Here is a 17969-nt window from a genome sequence, read left to right on the forward strand (position 1 = left end):
TTTAACTTGCTATGCTCTTGTGAAGCTGGTAAATATTGACCTTGTTCTGTAAATGGAACAGGTCGAGATCATAGCAGGGTAATAAACTTATCCTAGGTCCTTGTTATTGTTTAGAAGTTAGCATTAGTATGTGATACTGGCAATGTGTGTTTGTGGGTTTGAAAAGAAATATGTCTAAATCAAGTAAACTGTTACAAAATTTAGGGGTCTTGGGATTTGGAGTTGAAATGCAGCCACTAGACAATGTGCTGTACATTGTCTATTTGGCTTAAGGCATGTGATGGTGTTCAGTAGTTACTGGCTGCCTTCTTCCAACATCTTTGTAACAGCGTTTAGCTACTTAAAGTGACTGCTTTTTGAGATTAGAGCTGGAGATAGGCCTTTAATATCTTGCAGAAGCTACTCTGTTTCTTAGTTGTCAGTGGCGTCAAGTAATCTTGTCGCCAGCAGTGTCAGAAAGATCAGCTGCAGAGATTGCCTTAATGTGCTGAATGAAGTGGGAAAGTCTTGGACATGCACCAACATCTTTTAATCTGTGATAGATCTTTTGATATACCAGTTCAGGTATTCTGGGAAGGTCCAGGACTAGAAGCAGCATATTCTACTTGGGGTAGAATTTGTGCATACAACTTGTGCACGCAATGCAATGATGTAGCTAGATTTTTTTGGTCACTGGATGAAATAATGTATTTAGTAATATTGAGATTATTTTAACGAGGGCTAAGATTAAATTATGTCTTGTCTCTCTATTCAGGTCTTACATATATAATTTGAATGGCAGAAATCTGTGGAGAGTTGGGTTTTTTTTAAATTTCAGGTGTGTCTAAGAATAAAACCACCATCTTTCAAGCAAAGTAATTTCTGGAGTGTCATTTCTTCTTAATTTTGACATTTTTTGTAGCTTGAAAATTTTAATTTGATAGCTATACTTTATTAGGCTTTTTCCATGTAGACAGTGTTTTATATGTTGCTACAAGCACTTTAACTGTTTGGGCAAAACTGTGTTGATGATATAAAACAGGCTGGAGACTATATCTGACTCACTTGTAACTTGACAGTCATTTGGCCCTGCTGTTGATACTCCATTCCACAATTAAGGAAGAAATCTAGTGATAGAAATAATCCTTAACTGCATTACAGAAGTCTTGGAAACCCATTAAATGTGTTGGATTAAAGGCAGCATTTCTGAGGAACTGCAATTAAAAATATTGGCTTTCGAGCTGTAAACAGGTTGTGTCAGTGCATATTTGCAAAGTCTGTGTTGATGAACGTTTTAAAGCAAACTTAAGGCACAGAACTGAAGCTTGAGTCAGCTTAAAGTTACAATAGTTCCTAACTTAGGTAAGGGGAATTAAAAAAAAATGTATTAAGACATTTATGGAAGCACTTCAGTCAGAATTTGTGAGTGGCAGGAGAGGAATCAATGGGACAACAGATAGGAAGCCCAGAAATGAAACCCAGGGTTGATATGTTCTGTGAGGAAACGAAGCTACTGGAAAAGTGGATTCTGCTGTGATTCTCACGAGAATACAACCCTAGACTAGTATAATCTTTAAATGCTGTGGAACATTTTCTTCCTCTGATGTATTTGTGACAAATACAGAGATTTTTACCCCTTATTTTCATCAGCTGGAAACTACAGGACTCTTTTTCTACCTCTTCTCTGTTGTTATCCTGTGAGTATCTCCTCTGTGTGCATTTATTAGATGTTTTGGGATTTTTTTTTTGTAATAAGTAGTAAAGGACAAAACCAACTTGTTTCACTGCTGACTGTGTAGGTTCTGAATAGCATCTCTGAAGTTGAAAAATGTCACTGGAATTCCCTCTGCTGAATGACACTATGACTAGCAGAAAGGACTTTAAAAGGAGTTTAGTTTGGTTTGCTGTTGGGGTTTCTTTTTCAATAAACTCCATGGCTATGCTTCAGACCTGAGCATGTGAAGGAGAACTCATGTATCTTGTAGGCATGATGACTGAACAGCTTTTCAGTTTTGTGTATATAAAATGTTCCCTTGGGAAGTTTAATTTAGTATTTAGCCACTGCTAACAGGTGGTATTTGAGCACTGTGGTATTTGAGCAGTCATCGGTCAGTTTTGTTGATAATGCTAAAGTGACACTTCACAGATTTTTTTAGATTAAAGCTTGATTGCATGTAGATCTACTAAAAAGTCTGGGAAAAAATCTATGATAAATAGGAGAACTTCTAAGCAGCAGTAGTAAAAATGTCAGATGAATAAATAGACTTGATTTTTATATTTGATTCAAGTAGACTATCTTGGCACTCTAATAACTTTTCTTCTCAGAGGTATCAACTAAAATACCTGTTTGCCACCTATTAAATTTGTCGAGTTATTGTTATAAAAGCAGTGTTAGTTTTCCTGAAATATTTTATTCAAAACACTGTTTATTTTATTAATTAGACTAAGGCATTTGCAGGAGGTACCGCTGGTGTTAGGGGCTTTTTTTGTTTGTTTGTTTTCAGATAAACAAATTTGATTGAAATGCATTGAAAAATCAGATAAATGTAATTTGTAAAATATGAAAGGTTAGTAAGTTTGAATCTTGTGTACTCTTGAATATTATAGTGCAGCTCTAGAGATGCAGCTGAGTTTTGCTGAAGGTCAGTTCTGAAAAATCCTCTTTTGAGAGGCCTTGAAAAAATGGGATGATGAGTTGAAAGGTGGCCAGATGCCCTTTAGTGGTGAGAAAACAAGTCATGTGAGTAAAGGGGTCTAAAATGGAGCAGAATGAGAAGATGGTGGGTTTAGATGTAGGCATTTTTATGTAATTAGGGAGTAATAGTGTACTGGTCTATAGCAGGGGGCAGAACAACTAAAGATTCCAGAAAAATTGGTTTTGGAGAAAGGATGGGTTTTACTAGTAGTTTTACCTACTTTCTCAGAGATACTGTGTAGCATCTGTGCAGTGCAGTAAATGTTGTGTCAAGTCAAGCCTTGTTGCCCAGTGTTTCACAAAGAGTTGCTAAACGGCTTTGTTTAAAGTTACAAGCGTTCTTTGATTTGCAGTTTGTATTACAAACTAGTATGCAAATGTATATGCATTATATACTGCCTTTAATGCTTGCAAACTGCAAGTTTTTGAAGGTATGGCACATGAAGAGATAAAATGGTGAATAGCAGAAAAATGGCGGCCTGTGATTCTGTGATTGAGATTACATGCACAATTGTGTCAGTCTTTCTATGGCGCTGTGGACTGGATTCTTGATTGTGAGCAACTGGTAATTATGACTGGAGGTCCCTGGGGCTCTGCAGAGGTGCATCTGCTGGACTTCTTTTGGAACCTGTAGACCCTATAAATACCAGTAATATTTTTAGTGCTGCACTGTGTGTACTCTTGTGCTTGCTTTTACATACATTTACAACTTTATGTACATTTACTACTTAAGAAAATTTATGGCTCTTCAGGACAGCAGTTTATGATTGTATTGTCAATTACGGCAATTAATAAGCCTTGAGTTCTGTCAAGATTAAGCAATCTTTAGCAAATGCTGTGAATTTTTAGTTTAGATATCTTAGAACTATTCTGGTAATGAGATTTTGGATAATTCTTCAAACATTTGACATGAATGTTTATAAGTTACTGAAATTGGTTTGGACTTCTAATGTAATCCTTTGAGTACCCTATTACTAGCTTGTAGGAAAAGTGATACTCAATATTTGCATTCCTGTTTGTAAGAAATAAACCAGTTCCTGTCATGAAGAACTTCACCTAAAATATTCTTCTAAATAGCATTTGAGTATTACTTAATATAACAAACTCCTGAATGGACATCACCTCAGTGTTATGACTAAAAATAGTCAGTACTTTCTCTATGACACATTTCATAAAAAGAAAACTTGTCTGAAGGTTTCAAATATTTCATAGTGGGGAAAACCTTAATTGAAAAAGCAGTTGTGTTGTTGTTTGGGGGTTTTTTTGTTTTGTTTTGTTGGGGGGGGTGGGGGTGTTTTTTTTTTGTTTGTTTGTTTTGTTTGTTTGGTTGTGCTTTATTACGTTCCATTTTGCTTTAATTTTATTGGGAAATCTGTGATAATTGGAAGACTTTGGAAATTTATAATGCATCTTCAGAACACCAATTTCTAATTTGTGGAATACTCTTGAGTGCTGGAAATTAAAGATTCATTTTAGAATAGAAGCTGGTGATGCCAAAAAGACCTGTTTAATGTTTTGTAAATTTCTTGATAATTACAGTGGATTTGATCCCTCTGTTTTGGATCATAGTGTTGGTAGGACCTGTTTTCAAACCATATGATTCATTTTTATTCTTTGTGAATCCTTGAATAGCATAAACTAAACCAGAACTTGTTAAAATGTTTCCATTTATTAGCTGACAGCTGCAAGTTCTGATTATTTTCCTTTAGTAAAAAAGCAAAAGACAAAACAAGATTAGTGCTAACAGGTTGAGAATACAAAAAAGGTTAATATTTCAGATTGTGTTTCTATGCAACAATTCCCCTTCAGCACAAACTGGTTCTTCCTTTGATTTGCACATCTTGCTCAGTTCTGCATCTTTGCCTCCTTGATTGTTTTTTGTTCATGTCAGTTTGTGAAATCAAATCCCATTTTTGAACTGTCTTTTTTGTTTTGAGGTATGTGTCGTTTTCAAAATTCTTCACAATGTTCTTCAGTCTCTTTTGTGGTGAAGCCTGAATGACATTTTGCCTGCTTTGTGATCTTTTTTTTAATCATCCTGTTTCCTCTTTCTCTCTTCTTGTTGGGCAGCTGTTGGGCTGTAAGATGTTTATCTCCTTTCAAACTTAGATTTCCCTTTTTGACTTCCCAAGTGGTATTGAACTGTTTTTACATTTCTTACATGGGAAGAAAGGCCGGTGACAGCATCTGCATGTGCAGCCCGTTTCTGTGCAGTGCTGACTTTCCTGACTCTGTGTGACTTTCTGACTCTGTTCTAACCCCTTGTGGTAGAGCCTTGTGAATTGCTGATACTTTCTGAATTGGTACTTACACTTTCCTGCTCAAGGACGTTTGTTAAAACTGCCACTAAACTGTTTTATGCAGTAGAGCTACATCATCTTGTTTTTTTGCTTCAGGCCTTTTCAGATTAATTTATAATACCTGTGCAACTGTTCCTAAAGCCTTTCCCTTTGCAGTTAACACATGACTGAATACACTATTGAAATCTAAAAACTTGGGAAAATCAATTGGTAGAGAAAGATATGCAGGTCATGTTGTTCTTGACTGTTTCTAACCTGTCTCTGTGAATAGGGAATTATGTTGAACTGCAGTAGAGTCTTTTAAGTATCATAATGCTGTTATATGATGCAGTATAATCTGTTAATATATCTTTGGTATTTTCTTTGCCCTCGATAAATACCACTTGCAGTGAATCTACTGTCTAAACTCCCCTAGAAAAAGAAGCCACCTAAACTTATTTTGTAACTGATAGTGATCTTCCATACTTTCCTTGCTCGAGTTTGTTAACAGTCTGTGGCAAGGGACCTTTGCTAGCTACATGAGGAAGAAACACATTAATTGTGTGACATTAATGGATATATGTAACTAGTTACAGAATTATATATTAGCAAATATAGTAATTTGTATGTTCGTTACTTCCTGTCAGAGGACAACATGCTACATTTCATTTCTAGCTAAATTCTTATCTTTCGTATTTGTCTCAGCCTAATCAGGCCTGAGGATCTGTAGTCATTTCTTGCAGAAATTAGGGTTGAGATTTATTTTCTTTGCTTGGGGTTCTGTGACTGCTGTAGCTCCTTTTCTGCTTTTTGGAAAAACCCTCTGCAAAGAGAAATGTTCTTACTCCTTTTTAATCCTCGCTGCATTGCTGAAGTGTAGTAATAGGAAACTGATCTAATGGATATTGTGCTTTTTTCTGCCTGTAGAGTTCAGGCTTTTGGAGTTAATTGTCTTCTTTGTACAAGCCAATCCAGAAGTTCAGAAACTTCAGAAGACTGAGCAATCCTTTAATTTACTCATTTCTTGTATTTGGAGTATCACAACTCATATTTTTAAGAGGTAACTTTTGATTCTATAGATATTGATAGCCTTTGGGTTTTTGAAGATTACTCAAAAAGAAGTTTAAATTTGCAAGCAAGTCCTATACCTTAAGTGACTGTGATTTCCACAATCTACTAGACATGGTTGAAAAACAATGCAGAGAAATGAAAGCCTGTATTTCACACTCATTAATCTAGTGGCAAGAGTGCTTGACTTGGAAATATTACAGAGAATATAATTCTTTGACTATTAATTTTGGAGGGATATTGAAATACCAGTTAACTTGATAGAGTTTTTACGGGGCTTAGTCTGTAGAGTTGCTTCCTGAAGCTTCCTAGTTTGGTTTTTTTTCATTTTATAGTCACTGGAAATGCTGAGAGTTTAATTGGCCTAATTAAAAGCAGCCTCATGAGAATATAGAAAGCAAATTGTATTTCAGTATGGCTTAGATCAAGTTAATATCTTCTTGTAAAGTAATTGTTCTGTACCTATTTATATGTAGGTCAGCCAGGGGTGAGGTCATTATTGCTTTGTGTTGAAGTGGAAGTTTGGAGCATTGTCTGTTTTCTGGGAAAAATTTGTTTTATCTTCAAATTGTTGTGGAGCAAGAGAGAAGCTGAAAGAGCTTTAATTAGCTACTGAGTATTTTATCTTCAAAAATGAGTGTTTTGACTCTTCTGGGTACTTTTGTCTTTTCTTCATTTGACTGAGTATGATGTGCTAAATAACAGCTTGGGTATAATCTTAATTTCTGGCAAAATTGTGGGACTCTGTAGTACCTCCAGGTTCTTGGTGATGCTTACATGTTTTGCCCTAAGGTTTTGAATGAAGTTTTTTTTCCCTTTTTCCTCTGTGTTAGTTTACTTTTCGAAATCTGTAGTTGTTCTTTCACATTAATGTGACACAATTTATTGTTTGCAGTTACTTGGATTTTCTGTGTTCATATTCACCCACAAAGGGGGAAACAGTCCTTCCTACTAATGAAGTGATTAAATTGGTGTTCCTAAGTGTCTGATGTCCAGTTTATATCCATCACTGTCCCAAAAAACAAGAAAACAAGATCAGTGTGATATGCTTTGATTTTTTGTTTCTCTTTAAAATCTTATTAAATGTAAGTTAATGCAATTTCTTTGTTAAGATGTTGGCTCCTAACTGAAAATCCCAGGACACCTCAGTCACTTGATAAAGTCTTCAGTCCCATGTTTCCTCTCATACTCCTTAGAGAAACTTTTGCACTGTGTACTTCCAAAGTATATGATGTGTCTGTTGTTTTGCAGTCATTTGCATTTTCTACCTAGTTTTGTGCTTGGATCACAAATGTTCTGGACGGTGTGGTCTTGGTTTCATTTTGACTAGTGTGGGGTTAGTCCATATAACAGCACATGGGGTGGATTGATTGAGAAACTTTACTGCAATTGTCTTTAAAGCTGAAAAGGACCAGTTGCCATGGTCTGCTCTTTAGCTAAGGGAATTGAATAAACTTCACTCTGTGTTGTAAAAGTGGAAAGAAGTTTTGTAGGTGAAACCAGTATATTAAGCTAAATGGAACAAATAAATTATTATCTTGCAAATTTTTCTGGGACTCCTTCAGAAGCAGTGGAGGAACAAACTGTTAATCCCAAAGCCTTCCCATTGTGAACTCTTAATTGCATCAGGACTTCATTTAGTAATAGCAGAATTTTATTGTTTCCCTACTAAAGGTTGTGTTGCTTCAGAATCCTTCTGGGAAACTCCTTTCCTTGGCTTTTTGAGAGTTCATTATTCATTTATGCACTTAAAATTGCAGGGTTCTGAGAATTTTTCGGAGTGATGCAAGCTTAAGAAATGTGAGCTTTGAAGTGATTGGATAAGCAGATTGGGTGGTTGCTGCTAAAGAGTGGCAGCTGGGAACTGCCAGATGAAATTGTGAAATGTACCTTAGCTCATAAAGCTAACACTTTTGTTCCTGTCACTATTTTTCTCTTAAGTTTTATTTACAGATTGTGGTGTTTTTACAGGTTTTTACAATGAGAGCTCTTACTGTTTTCTATGGTTTTTCATACGTATGAGGTTTTGCTTTTCTCCTTCAAATAACAAGATTAATTTGTTAGTTCTCTAAATGTGGCACAACCTATTCTCTGCCGTACCCAGTTTTAAAAACTCACTATGTTTGTTTCCAGCACTTTTTATTATCTATCTGACATACTGCAAACTCTATTAGGGTGATCATAAAATGGAACAGAAAATATAAGTTGTCTCACATATTACAGATGAGACAATTGAGTTAAGTTTACAGTAATCTAGTTATCTTTTAGTTATCTAGTTATCTAGTTATCTTTTAGGTTTTTATTATGTCTGCATCGAAGTTGTGTGAGGTGATTTAGGGGAATACATACATACCTAGTAAATGATATTATCAGTGTAGGCTCTGACCTCATGGCTTCTTTTGTCCTCCAAATTCAGGAAAAGGACTTCGCAGTAAAACTGCTTTTATCTTTGGTCATTCTTTCTTATTAAGCAATTTAGCAAACTGCTTTGTTGTTTCTGCTGAGTCTGTATGTCTTATTCTGTCTTGGGTGACTTTTTTTTCTGGGAGACACTGCAGGTGAGTAACTATTGTTTGTGTCTGCATGTAGAGATCTATGATTAAACCAACTACTTAATCATACCTTCAATATCATGCAAGTCTCGATTTTTGTTGGAAGCTGAGCAAGTGTAATGGAGTTCAGATAGGGAATGCTATAGGATGATGTATATGAATATATATCATATAATCCCTGCTGTGAGTGTACAGACTTCACAGATTGCTTTCCAGTCCTGAAAACTTGAAATTCAAAACATGAAAATTTTAAAAATTGGTGTTATCCTATTTGAGTAGATGCATTTTTTATTGTTGTGTTTCCCTTAAAAAAGCCAGATGGTGTATTAAAGGCTGAATCCTCTTGTAAGTTACACTCTTGATTCCTTTAATTTTTCTGTCTGCTAGAGGCTTTGGCAAAAGGAGCCATCACTAACATTGGTTTTGCTTTGTGTTTCATTGGTTTAGGGCTTCCCTGTGATATCCTAGAATGGTTACTTGACTGTGATGGCCTTAAGCCATTAATATCTCACATTGGAGGAGACCCGTGGACAGTGAAGTGTTTAAATAAAGCATAGCAGAAGTTACTGGCCAACTGCCAGCCAGGGGACAAGTATCTTCCCTTAAAATGACTGATGAAGCTTGAGCAGAGACATGACTGGATTAGATGGTGACTAAGGAGTAAACTGTGGGCTTTCCCTAAAACTTGGACAGTCTTTCTTGCCTCTTGTATCCAGAAAGGGGATGTGGTAGAACCTGACATACATGCAAAAGGGGAGACTCTTCTAAGGAATCATCACTTACTTAAAATAAGGGGGTGGTGTTTTGGTGGTTTTTTTTGCTTTTTTTGTTTGTTTGGTTGGTTTTTTAAATTAGACTTTTTTTTTATTGTGGCAAAGGGAATTATAACACTTGGCATACTTGAAAGAAGCGATGCCAGAATGCTGTAACAGCTTTAACCTGACTTGATCTCTACTGTAATCCCAAATCCACCAATCCCCTTTGCCTTGGTTCATTATCTCTGATGTCTGCAATTTAAATATGTTGAAGAATTAGGTATTAATCTTTTTTTGAGTTCCTTCTGTACTGAAGGTCACAGAGTATTTTATTTAGAGGCAGGATTAAAAGTTTAGGCTGCTTCAGGGGTAACACATTTAAAACTTGAAATCTTCTTTCCAAGGTAAGTTAAAAGAAGCTGTGTTTGGTTTTGTGGTTTTGTTTATGATTTTTTTTCACCCTGAGGTGTTCTCTTTTCTCTATGTGAAATGCTTACAGCCTTCCTTGATGTTTGCTGTTGATTAGTATTCACAGGTGAGGTATTGAGTTAGATTATAAACAACAGCTGACAATAACAGTAAGACCTGTTAACAACAGTAAGACCTGTCTGTTGTACCTTTATGGTTTCACCTTTAAGATGATACATAAAAGCTGAGTGCTGATACAAGTTCAATTGTTTATCAGATTTCTGGTAACCTTTACAAGAAATGTATCTGAATGCACCCAGAAAAAGTTACTATAAAATTTCAAGGGATGATGGTTGGCAGATGTGGGGGATGGCAAGTTTTGCTCGGAGAAGTGCAACTCTTACATACCAGTGGAGTGCCCAAGTCCTTTACTGTCATACTTCTTGTCTGTGCTACTTATCTGGTATCATTATTGTTGCTTCTCTGTTTTCCTGTCTTTCCTTACTTAGTTACTTTACTTTAATCCATGACTTTTCTGAATAACCTGTAAGAATTTGTTGCTCGTTTGTACCCTCTTTAATTCTTTCTGTTGTACATGTGGAAAGCTCGCACCAAAGGGTAGCAAGGTGCCCAGATAGGATAGTCCAGTGCCAGAAAATATATTGGATTTTTGGATAACCAAGGTAATAACTATGGAATGCCGTGGACTTTGGTTACAACAATGAATGGAACATAAGCAGAATTGAGGTGGTGAAAATTGTAGTGTAGTCCTCAAGATTCAATGAATTGTCATTTGAGCTGGATTCAGCTTGGAAGTCTTAGATCTTAAATCACTGTCATACTGTCCTAGCTTCAAGATAGACTGGACTTGTTGATGACCTGAAAACATAATGCAAGATTGGCGAGTGTAGTCTAGCTCACTGCTAGGAGATATTTAATTTTTGATCTTACTGAATGTGAGGTGGGTGTCACCTCACATGAATTTTTATGTATGTCTTTAATTCCTTCTTTAGGACATGATCTTAGAAAACAAGCTGATAATTTGGGATCAGCAGTGAAACTATCACCGCTGATAAGTTTCTTGAACTTCCACAAGCCTTCTTATTCAATGTCTTCTAATTTCTTGGCTTTGCTTAATTTTTGCATCACAAAATCCAACTCAACATTAGTATGAACGTAAGAATCTCAGAGGTGGATTTATTTTCTTTGAGTACAAGTCTTGTGTTGAAGAACCGCTAATTCGAGGAGGAAGTATTTAGGAGAGTTGCACTCTCTCTGCCTGGAATATTTTCAAGCAAAGCAGGTACTTAGTAGCTGGTTTGTATAAAACAATGCAGAAGTCACCAAGCTGTTCTACTTTCTCAATTTTGGCAGTTAGTCTGCACTTTTATAAGTTCTTCAGTTAAGTCTTGCTTTCAGGTAACTATATTTGGATATTCCAATTTTAGGTGGGTTTGTTCACTGCCTGCAATAAAAAGCCTAAAAGGTTACTTAGTTACTCCAAGTCAAAACACAAATGCTATATTCCCTGGTGATCTTATCTATAACATTTCCTTTACAAGTTTCATTTTGCAGTGTATAAATTGGATATTCCTGTTAAATAGAAGATGAGTGACTGTTTTTCTTGGTTCATAGATTCCTCTTGGACTGACAGCAACATTACTGTGTTGAGTAGTTTGTTCAAGGGTTTTTGAGGGTTTTTTCTTCTCATAGAATTTAACAAAAAAGGCCAAATAGACGTATATTCATACTCTTTCTGAACAGGGTAGATTAAAGTATTTTTCTTGCTGCTTTTTTGCACTGAAATCTTGTTCTTGCTTTTCTTGTTTTAAGCCATATTTTTTGTGGTGTCTGTAGAAACTTTGTGTATGTCTTTCATCTGCACTTTGGTAAATTCCTTTTAGTGTTTAATTCTCTGATATGTTCCTTATAAAATGTATAAATTACAATAGGTGAGGTCTTGCCTATTTTTGTGACCAACATTTAATTCAGAAATTCAAATATTAACATTAATAAAGCTTTACGCTTCCTGGGCTTTGTGTGAAATTTATTTTAAACCACTGTAGTTGTCTATGTGACATGTTCTAGTCATGCAGAAGTTTTCAGAGCCTTGAAAACACATACCGTCCTTTTTAGTTTGACTACTTGCCTGCTGTTTTTTGATGAGGAATATGAACCTCTGACAGTCAAAAAAACCCCCACCCAAATCAAACTTCTTTTCACCAAACAGTTCTTCACTGTTAAAGCTTTATGAAAGTGACAATACGTGGAAAATGAGCTCAAAGGAGGAGGAAGAATTCTCTGCAACAGGTAATTGTCATCAATATTAATTTTGGTGGTATGGAGAAGAATGAGAAAAGACAACAGAAGCATTTTCCATGTTTGTGGAACAGGGAGAAGGGTCTTACATATAGGTAGGCTCTTCCTAAATGTGAGCTGCCAGCTGCTTCCATCTTTCTTTTTAATACTCCCATTCTTTAAAGTTGTGGTAGGGGTATGATGGAAAACAGCTTTTTGTGTAATTTAAGAATTGAAGTTGGCTATCTTGATAATGCCTCATTCTGGTCCCCAGCTGACATGACTGTTTCACTTGCCTGCTGAAGTTTCTTGCTTTTGTTAACAGTGATAATTAGAAGTGTAGAAGGTACAGGAGCAGATGCAAGAAGCACAGCATACATTGTGTTGCCAGCACTCCGGGAGGTGCCCTTGCATCAACAACACAAATGCAGGAACATCTAGTGCAGAGCTGGAGCAGCCGGGGCTGTGACAAGATGGTTTGCATTTTTAAGGCCATTTACAAGGATGAACATTTACATTGCTTTTGTATGCTGCCACAGAAGGTTGCAAATCTTGGACGGCCACTCCTGTACATGTACTAAACAGATCAGGAGACCTCTCTTGCCCCTTGCTGAATTTACTGCCTGTCTGTGGAAAGAACCTAATGTTTTAAACTGTCCAGGGATTAATTTTCATTTGTAGTGACTCACACACCCCCCACCCCCTTTGAAGGACTAAATTTGAGATTAGTCCTAGGATGAAATTGTGGCCTGCTGACATTTAAGCACATTTTCTCTTTTTATAAAAGCAGAAAACTAATTGAGGGCTGATGCTGTAATTTAGCTCTCTGAACTGTTTACAAAAAGATGCACTCCATGCAGAAAAGTTATGCATAATCAGACCTAGAAACAGTGTTCTATTAATATATGCTGAAGAACTGCTTTGCAGTGTGATGTCTATGTACAAGCTGTTCTGTATAAACAAATGCAGATAAGAATTGAAGTTCTGTTACTAATTTTGCTAATTGCTAATTTCCTTTTTTAATTTCTATCCACAGATCTCCATGTCTTTCACTAAGAGGACACTTGTCAAGATAATTGCCTCAACTATTGTACCTTGGAGCAGCATGTACAAAACTGATCTTAAGACTATAGAGTCATTAGTATTTGGAATAGCTGCCAGGGAAAAAAATCAGGAAAAACTTTTTTCTTGTTTTTATAATGTACAGAATATAAAATTACTAAAGTCCATGAAGAGGTTGTCCTTACCTAGCAAAAAGGCACAGCCGCTGAAAGAAAAAAGAATACTTAGTAGAAAATTGCAAAACTCAATTTTGTTCTTAAAGGAATACATTACCTGTCATGTCAACCCCTTTACTGATGTGTTTTGACTTTTCTCTAGGAAACTGGCATTTCTGCAGTATTCAGAATTGGGTCAACCTTCTGTTAGTAGATTTTGGACTTTCCCCTTATCTGTAATTATTTCTGTCAACAAATCATGATTTTGTGCCTGTTTAACTAGGAATTAACCTATAGCCTCCTATCAGCATTTAAGAAAATTTCAAGACTATTCTAAAAGGATAAGGATATTCAAAGTATCTGTAATATTTCAGCTTCTTTTTCTGCCGGTGCAACTTGAGAGAGAACAGAGTTCCAGCAGCCTGGTAGTGATACCCAGATGCAGCTGGGGAAGGCATGTTTTACACTGGGCATAGGTGCAAGTAGATCTTTTGTGGAGTGTTGACTTTGTAAAAGATGCATTTCCTCAACAAACCACGTGTCACTGGTTTCTGAATGTGTTGATATAGTGTATATGAGTAGATACTTGGACTTTTTGTGAGGTATGCTAAGTATATATCTGGCAGGAGACACTAAGATTATAATGAGGTTTTTAAATTGACAGTCTTATGCTATGTCAGAACCTTGTTACTCTACAGATGCATTTGTATGAATGAACTTTTTTATATAAATCAAAATTATATCTTTGGAGTTTTACACTGGCTTTGGTCTTTATTGATTAGTACAGTTTAAAACTATAAAGTAAAGTGTAAATGCAGCATTATATTAATGAATAAGGTGTATAATTATAATGATCTTTTTCAGTAACTCAAATTTTCTGTTAGTGCACTAAATCACAAAGAATATTTTCCAGCATTCTTTAGAATGCTTCCTCATCTGGTGTTAAAATTAGGTAATTCTTTGCATTAAAACTGTACAGATGAAAATGTGTATCCAGTTTCTTTCCCTTTTCTTAGAGGGTTTATTTGATACTTAATGATGTCTCATAGCTGTGCTTTGCTCCCTGCTTTTTTACTGAGCACATGAATGTGGATATAGCTCTAGACTCTCCATTTTACTTACTGCCTGCCTATTAAACAATCCTTGCTTCTTAAGCAAGAAGAGTATTCAGCCTACTTAGTGCTTGTGTTTCAGGGTTTATCTCCTGTCTTGTAGAGCATATACACATTCTGATTGTATTTGGGGACAAGTAAGCAAACTTCTTGTACTGATGCTTGTGGAATATGATTAAAAATGCCTGCTCCTCAGACCAAATCATTCCTCTTAGTCTTTGAAGATCAAGGCTTTCATATAGAGCACCATCTTTGTGTTTGTCTGGGTCTCAGCAGTGTTTAACAGGAATTTTGGCATGAGTAATTCAGATTTTTATTTGTTCCAAAAATCCCCCTCCCTACCAACATCCTTTTAAATCTTACAAGAATATTGGATCTCCTGTGAAGATGAATATTCAACGCATCAATAGCAGGTAACTGCTTTTTAAAATACTTTACTTAAATACTATATGGAAAATATTGAATAATCTTGTAATTTTTACATTGTCATTTACTACATTTTTCTACCCTTTTAGATATCCAAGATCCAGTCCTGGATAGGTAAGTATTCTGAACGCTTTTTTTTTTTTTAGCAGTACCTGTTTCAAAGAAAAGCTAAGCTGAAGTTTATTCACTTTTTTGCCTGATCTCCAAATAATTTTTAGGCTACTCCAATTAGATAACTTACTTATGACTTAGCATGTGCATCTAAATGCATAGTAAGGTTCATTATAAACATTACACTTACTCAATTCATGAACTGAAAACAGTTATTCCCATTTTTTTTGTTTTGTCCTGCTTAGTTTTCAGAAGCATTTTATGTGTCTTTAGGCAGATTGATTTTGGTAGCCTGTACCAGAAATTAATTTTCTCCCAAGACCTGAACAAGGATGTAAATGCTCAGAACAGTAGTAGTTAAGATTGTATATTTGTGTGCATGTGCATAAATGCACTGGTTTTAATTCAACTTTCTCCTTTAATTTGCAGCCTTCCAGTCTGGTGTTTTTCTTGCCTCTTCATGACCTCGTGTCTTGAGCAGCCTAGCTGGATCCCCTGGTTCCTGTTTCTTCTTGTTTCAAAATTCTGCTTTCTCCCATTTTAGATTCCCTACCCTTTTATATTCATATGCATACACTAGCCTTTTGCTACTTATTTTGGTCTTTGCTGTTTATCCTGAGACTTTGGTTGGGTTCCATGCAGTATTTTCCATGTGGCACTGCTCTCCTGGATCCCCTGCCACAGTGCAGTTAGTTTGTCTGAAGAACATCCCTAACATGCTTTTGAGGTTATAATAGCCTGATTGTTCTCATCTACATTTCTGTTCTGCTGCTTTGTCTTGCTCTAAGTAGACATTGGAGAAGACATTAAGGCTGTACCTTTTGCTGCCCTACTTAGAAAGCAAATGCATGAACGTTTTTTAAAGAACCAGGATAACCTGTGGATTGTGGGGGATGATAAGCAAAGTGAAAACTTCCTGAGATAAAAAAATGCAAGCAACTCCCCTCAACAACAACAACATGTCTCCTCTTGGACATGTTTAGATTCATGAGATGTTTGTTCTGCTCCTTTCTGCTCTAATTAGGAAATGCAGTCACATTTTAGCTTTTAGGCTAAACGTAGTTCTTTCTTTTTTTTTCCCCTTCTGTCAAGTAGTCTCTCTATTTCTGTTTGATTTTGTATCATTTTGATGAGCCTTTCTTTGCAAGCGCTCGACTGTGGAATCCCTTATGCTCCACACCATAAGAGAATATGCTGCTGAATAGAATATCTCAGACTCGTCTGAAATATGTTTTGTTTTGTTGTGTAATACACTCCCTTAAAATATTTGTTTTGAATGTGGTTATGCATCTCTTCAGTTATCTGCCTGCTCCTTGGCTAATGGATTCAGAAAAGTCATTAAGCATGTGCACATTGTGATCTCTGGCTCTAAGTGGGGCATCTGGGGGAAAATACCAAGTTTAAGTGTTTTCTGGCATTCATATTGCAGTAGTTCATGCTGATTTCCTTGAGTACACATTTAAATTGTTGATACCCTCAAAGTTTTAAGTTTTTTGTGCTGTTACTCAGTTGTTATGTAGCAAGGATTTAAAGTCTTACTTTGACTTACCATTCAGTTACAAAGCAGGAACGTATTAACATAGTACATTACAGAAATATTTAAATGTAAAGCTGTTATGTCTGAGTTTCTGGTCATGTAAAATTCTTCTTTTGCATAATTCTTGCTGTGTGAATCTTTTTTGGGGGGATTGGGCAGGTGGTTCAGGGAAGAAAAGAGTTGTCTTATGCAAATTGAGTAAGATTTGTCATTGGAATTTATAAGGACATGTCTGTTTCTGCTTATGAAATAAAATGGTAAAGCAGGTTTTGTGAAGTTTTGAAATTAAATATTTTTAACTTGAAAAGTAACATTTGCTCAATAGATAAGTAGTGGGTTTGTTTTTCTGAGTTTAGAATACGGGATTGAAGTTCTTGTCATAATTATGTGAACTGACGTTTTCATGGGAGTTCTTATTTAAGGAGACCTCTTAATGGTTTTATATTTCTTTGTATGTTTTGGTAACATAGATCTGTCCAAATAAAACACAGTCTGTCGTTGTTGGGTCTGAAATATATATTTTTAAATAACAATGTAACTTGTATTGCCAGAGATTCTTACAGTGCTGAAATTTAAACAGTTACTTAAAGATTACCTGGGAGTAATTGCAACTTTGTTCTTTTTTTCTTGTTGTGTTTCAGGGAAATGAGGCAAGCTACCCTTTGGAAATGTGCTCGCACTGTAAGTTTTTTTTAATTGCTACTCTGTATTGTTACAGAAGTCAGTTTTGTTTGGGGATTGATATGGACAGTTTTCATGTATGTTATGCAGTTTATATATTAACTAAAAGAATAAAATGTTAAAAATTACCTTTGGAAATAATACAGCTTTTGCTGTTAGATTGTAGAATCAAAACCTAGTCTATCTTTAAAATAGAAATCACTTAAAGGTTTGAGGGTTTTCTTCGAGTCTTCCATCAGAATATAAAAAAAAACCCTTATGATAGTCTTGATGTCTGTAGGGTGAAGTTTAGTTCGACAAGTGGGGCTTTTCCATCAGTCCTGGTGCCAGTTCCTCAGGGGTGTGGATCAGTCATGGTGAAGTCTATGCTGTGTTAGGAGTGAAGTATATTGCTTAAACTGGCTTTGTGCCTTCAGAGGAAAGGAGAGGTTTGGGACTAAATGAGCTTTTTTTACCCTTGTGCAGCCAAGCAGTTAGGTGGAAACCCACTTGGTGTTACTTAATTTTGGGCTATGTGAGAATGAAATTTGTTGCTCCATCTCATGGAGTTGGTCTACCCTGTAAAAATGACAAGGTATCAGATGATCTTTTCACCTGAAGCTGACCATAGAAATGGTTGTCTTGTGAAATGTCCTTGTGGTGTTGTGCTAAGTGTACCTATTCTTAGTTGCGTTTTCTATTCAGTGATTTTCTTCAGCCCTAAAGTGTGTGTAGACATGTGTATGTGTCTTCTGAACCACTTGATAAAATTCCTTATCTTGGGTGAATCAGATCTTTTCAGATTCCTTTCAGTGCTTGTCATGTGCTTGTCCTGGCCTGTGGCTCTTGTAACTCAAACTGTAATAGAAAAT

At 36.0% G+C, this 17969-nt stretch overlaps 1 protein-coding gene across 2 annotated transcripts in view; it reads left to right on the forward strand.

Moving 5' to 3' along the window:
- Positions 1-17969, forward strand: part of PPP3R1 (protein phosphatase 3 regulatory subunit B, alpha) — a 37194-nt gene that overhangs the window by 4846 nt on the left and 14379 nt on the right. Inside the window, exons 1-2 of one of the 2 annotated variants that reach the window (XM_063152288.1) lie at positions 14883-14903; positions 17079-17118. In XM_063152288.1, the coding sequence (XP_063008358.1) occupies positions 17106-17118 (13 nt within the window). In that variant the 5' untranslated portion in view covers positions 14883-14903; positions 17079-17105. Of the gene's footprint in view, positions 1-14882; positions 14904-17078; positions 17119-17969 lie in introns of those variants that run through there. The other variant, XM_063152287.1, reaches the window with a different exon arrangement.

Source organism: Melospiza melodia, chromosome 3 (genome assembly GCF_035770615.1).
Source record: "Melospiza melodia melodia isolate bMelMel2 chromosome 3, bMelMel2.pri, whole genome shotgun sequence".
NCBI classification, from domain to species: Eukaryota; Metazoa; Chordata; class Aves; order Passeriformes; family Passerellidae; genus Melospiza; species Melospiza melodia.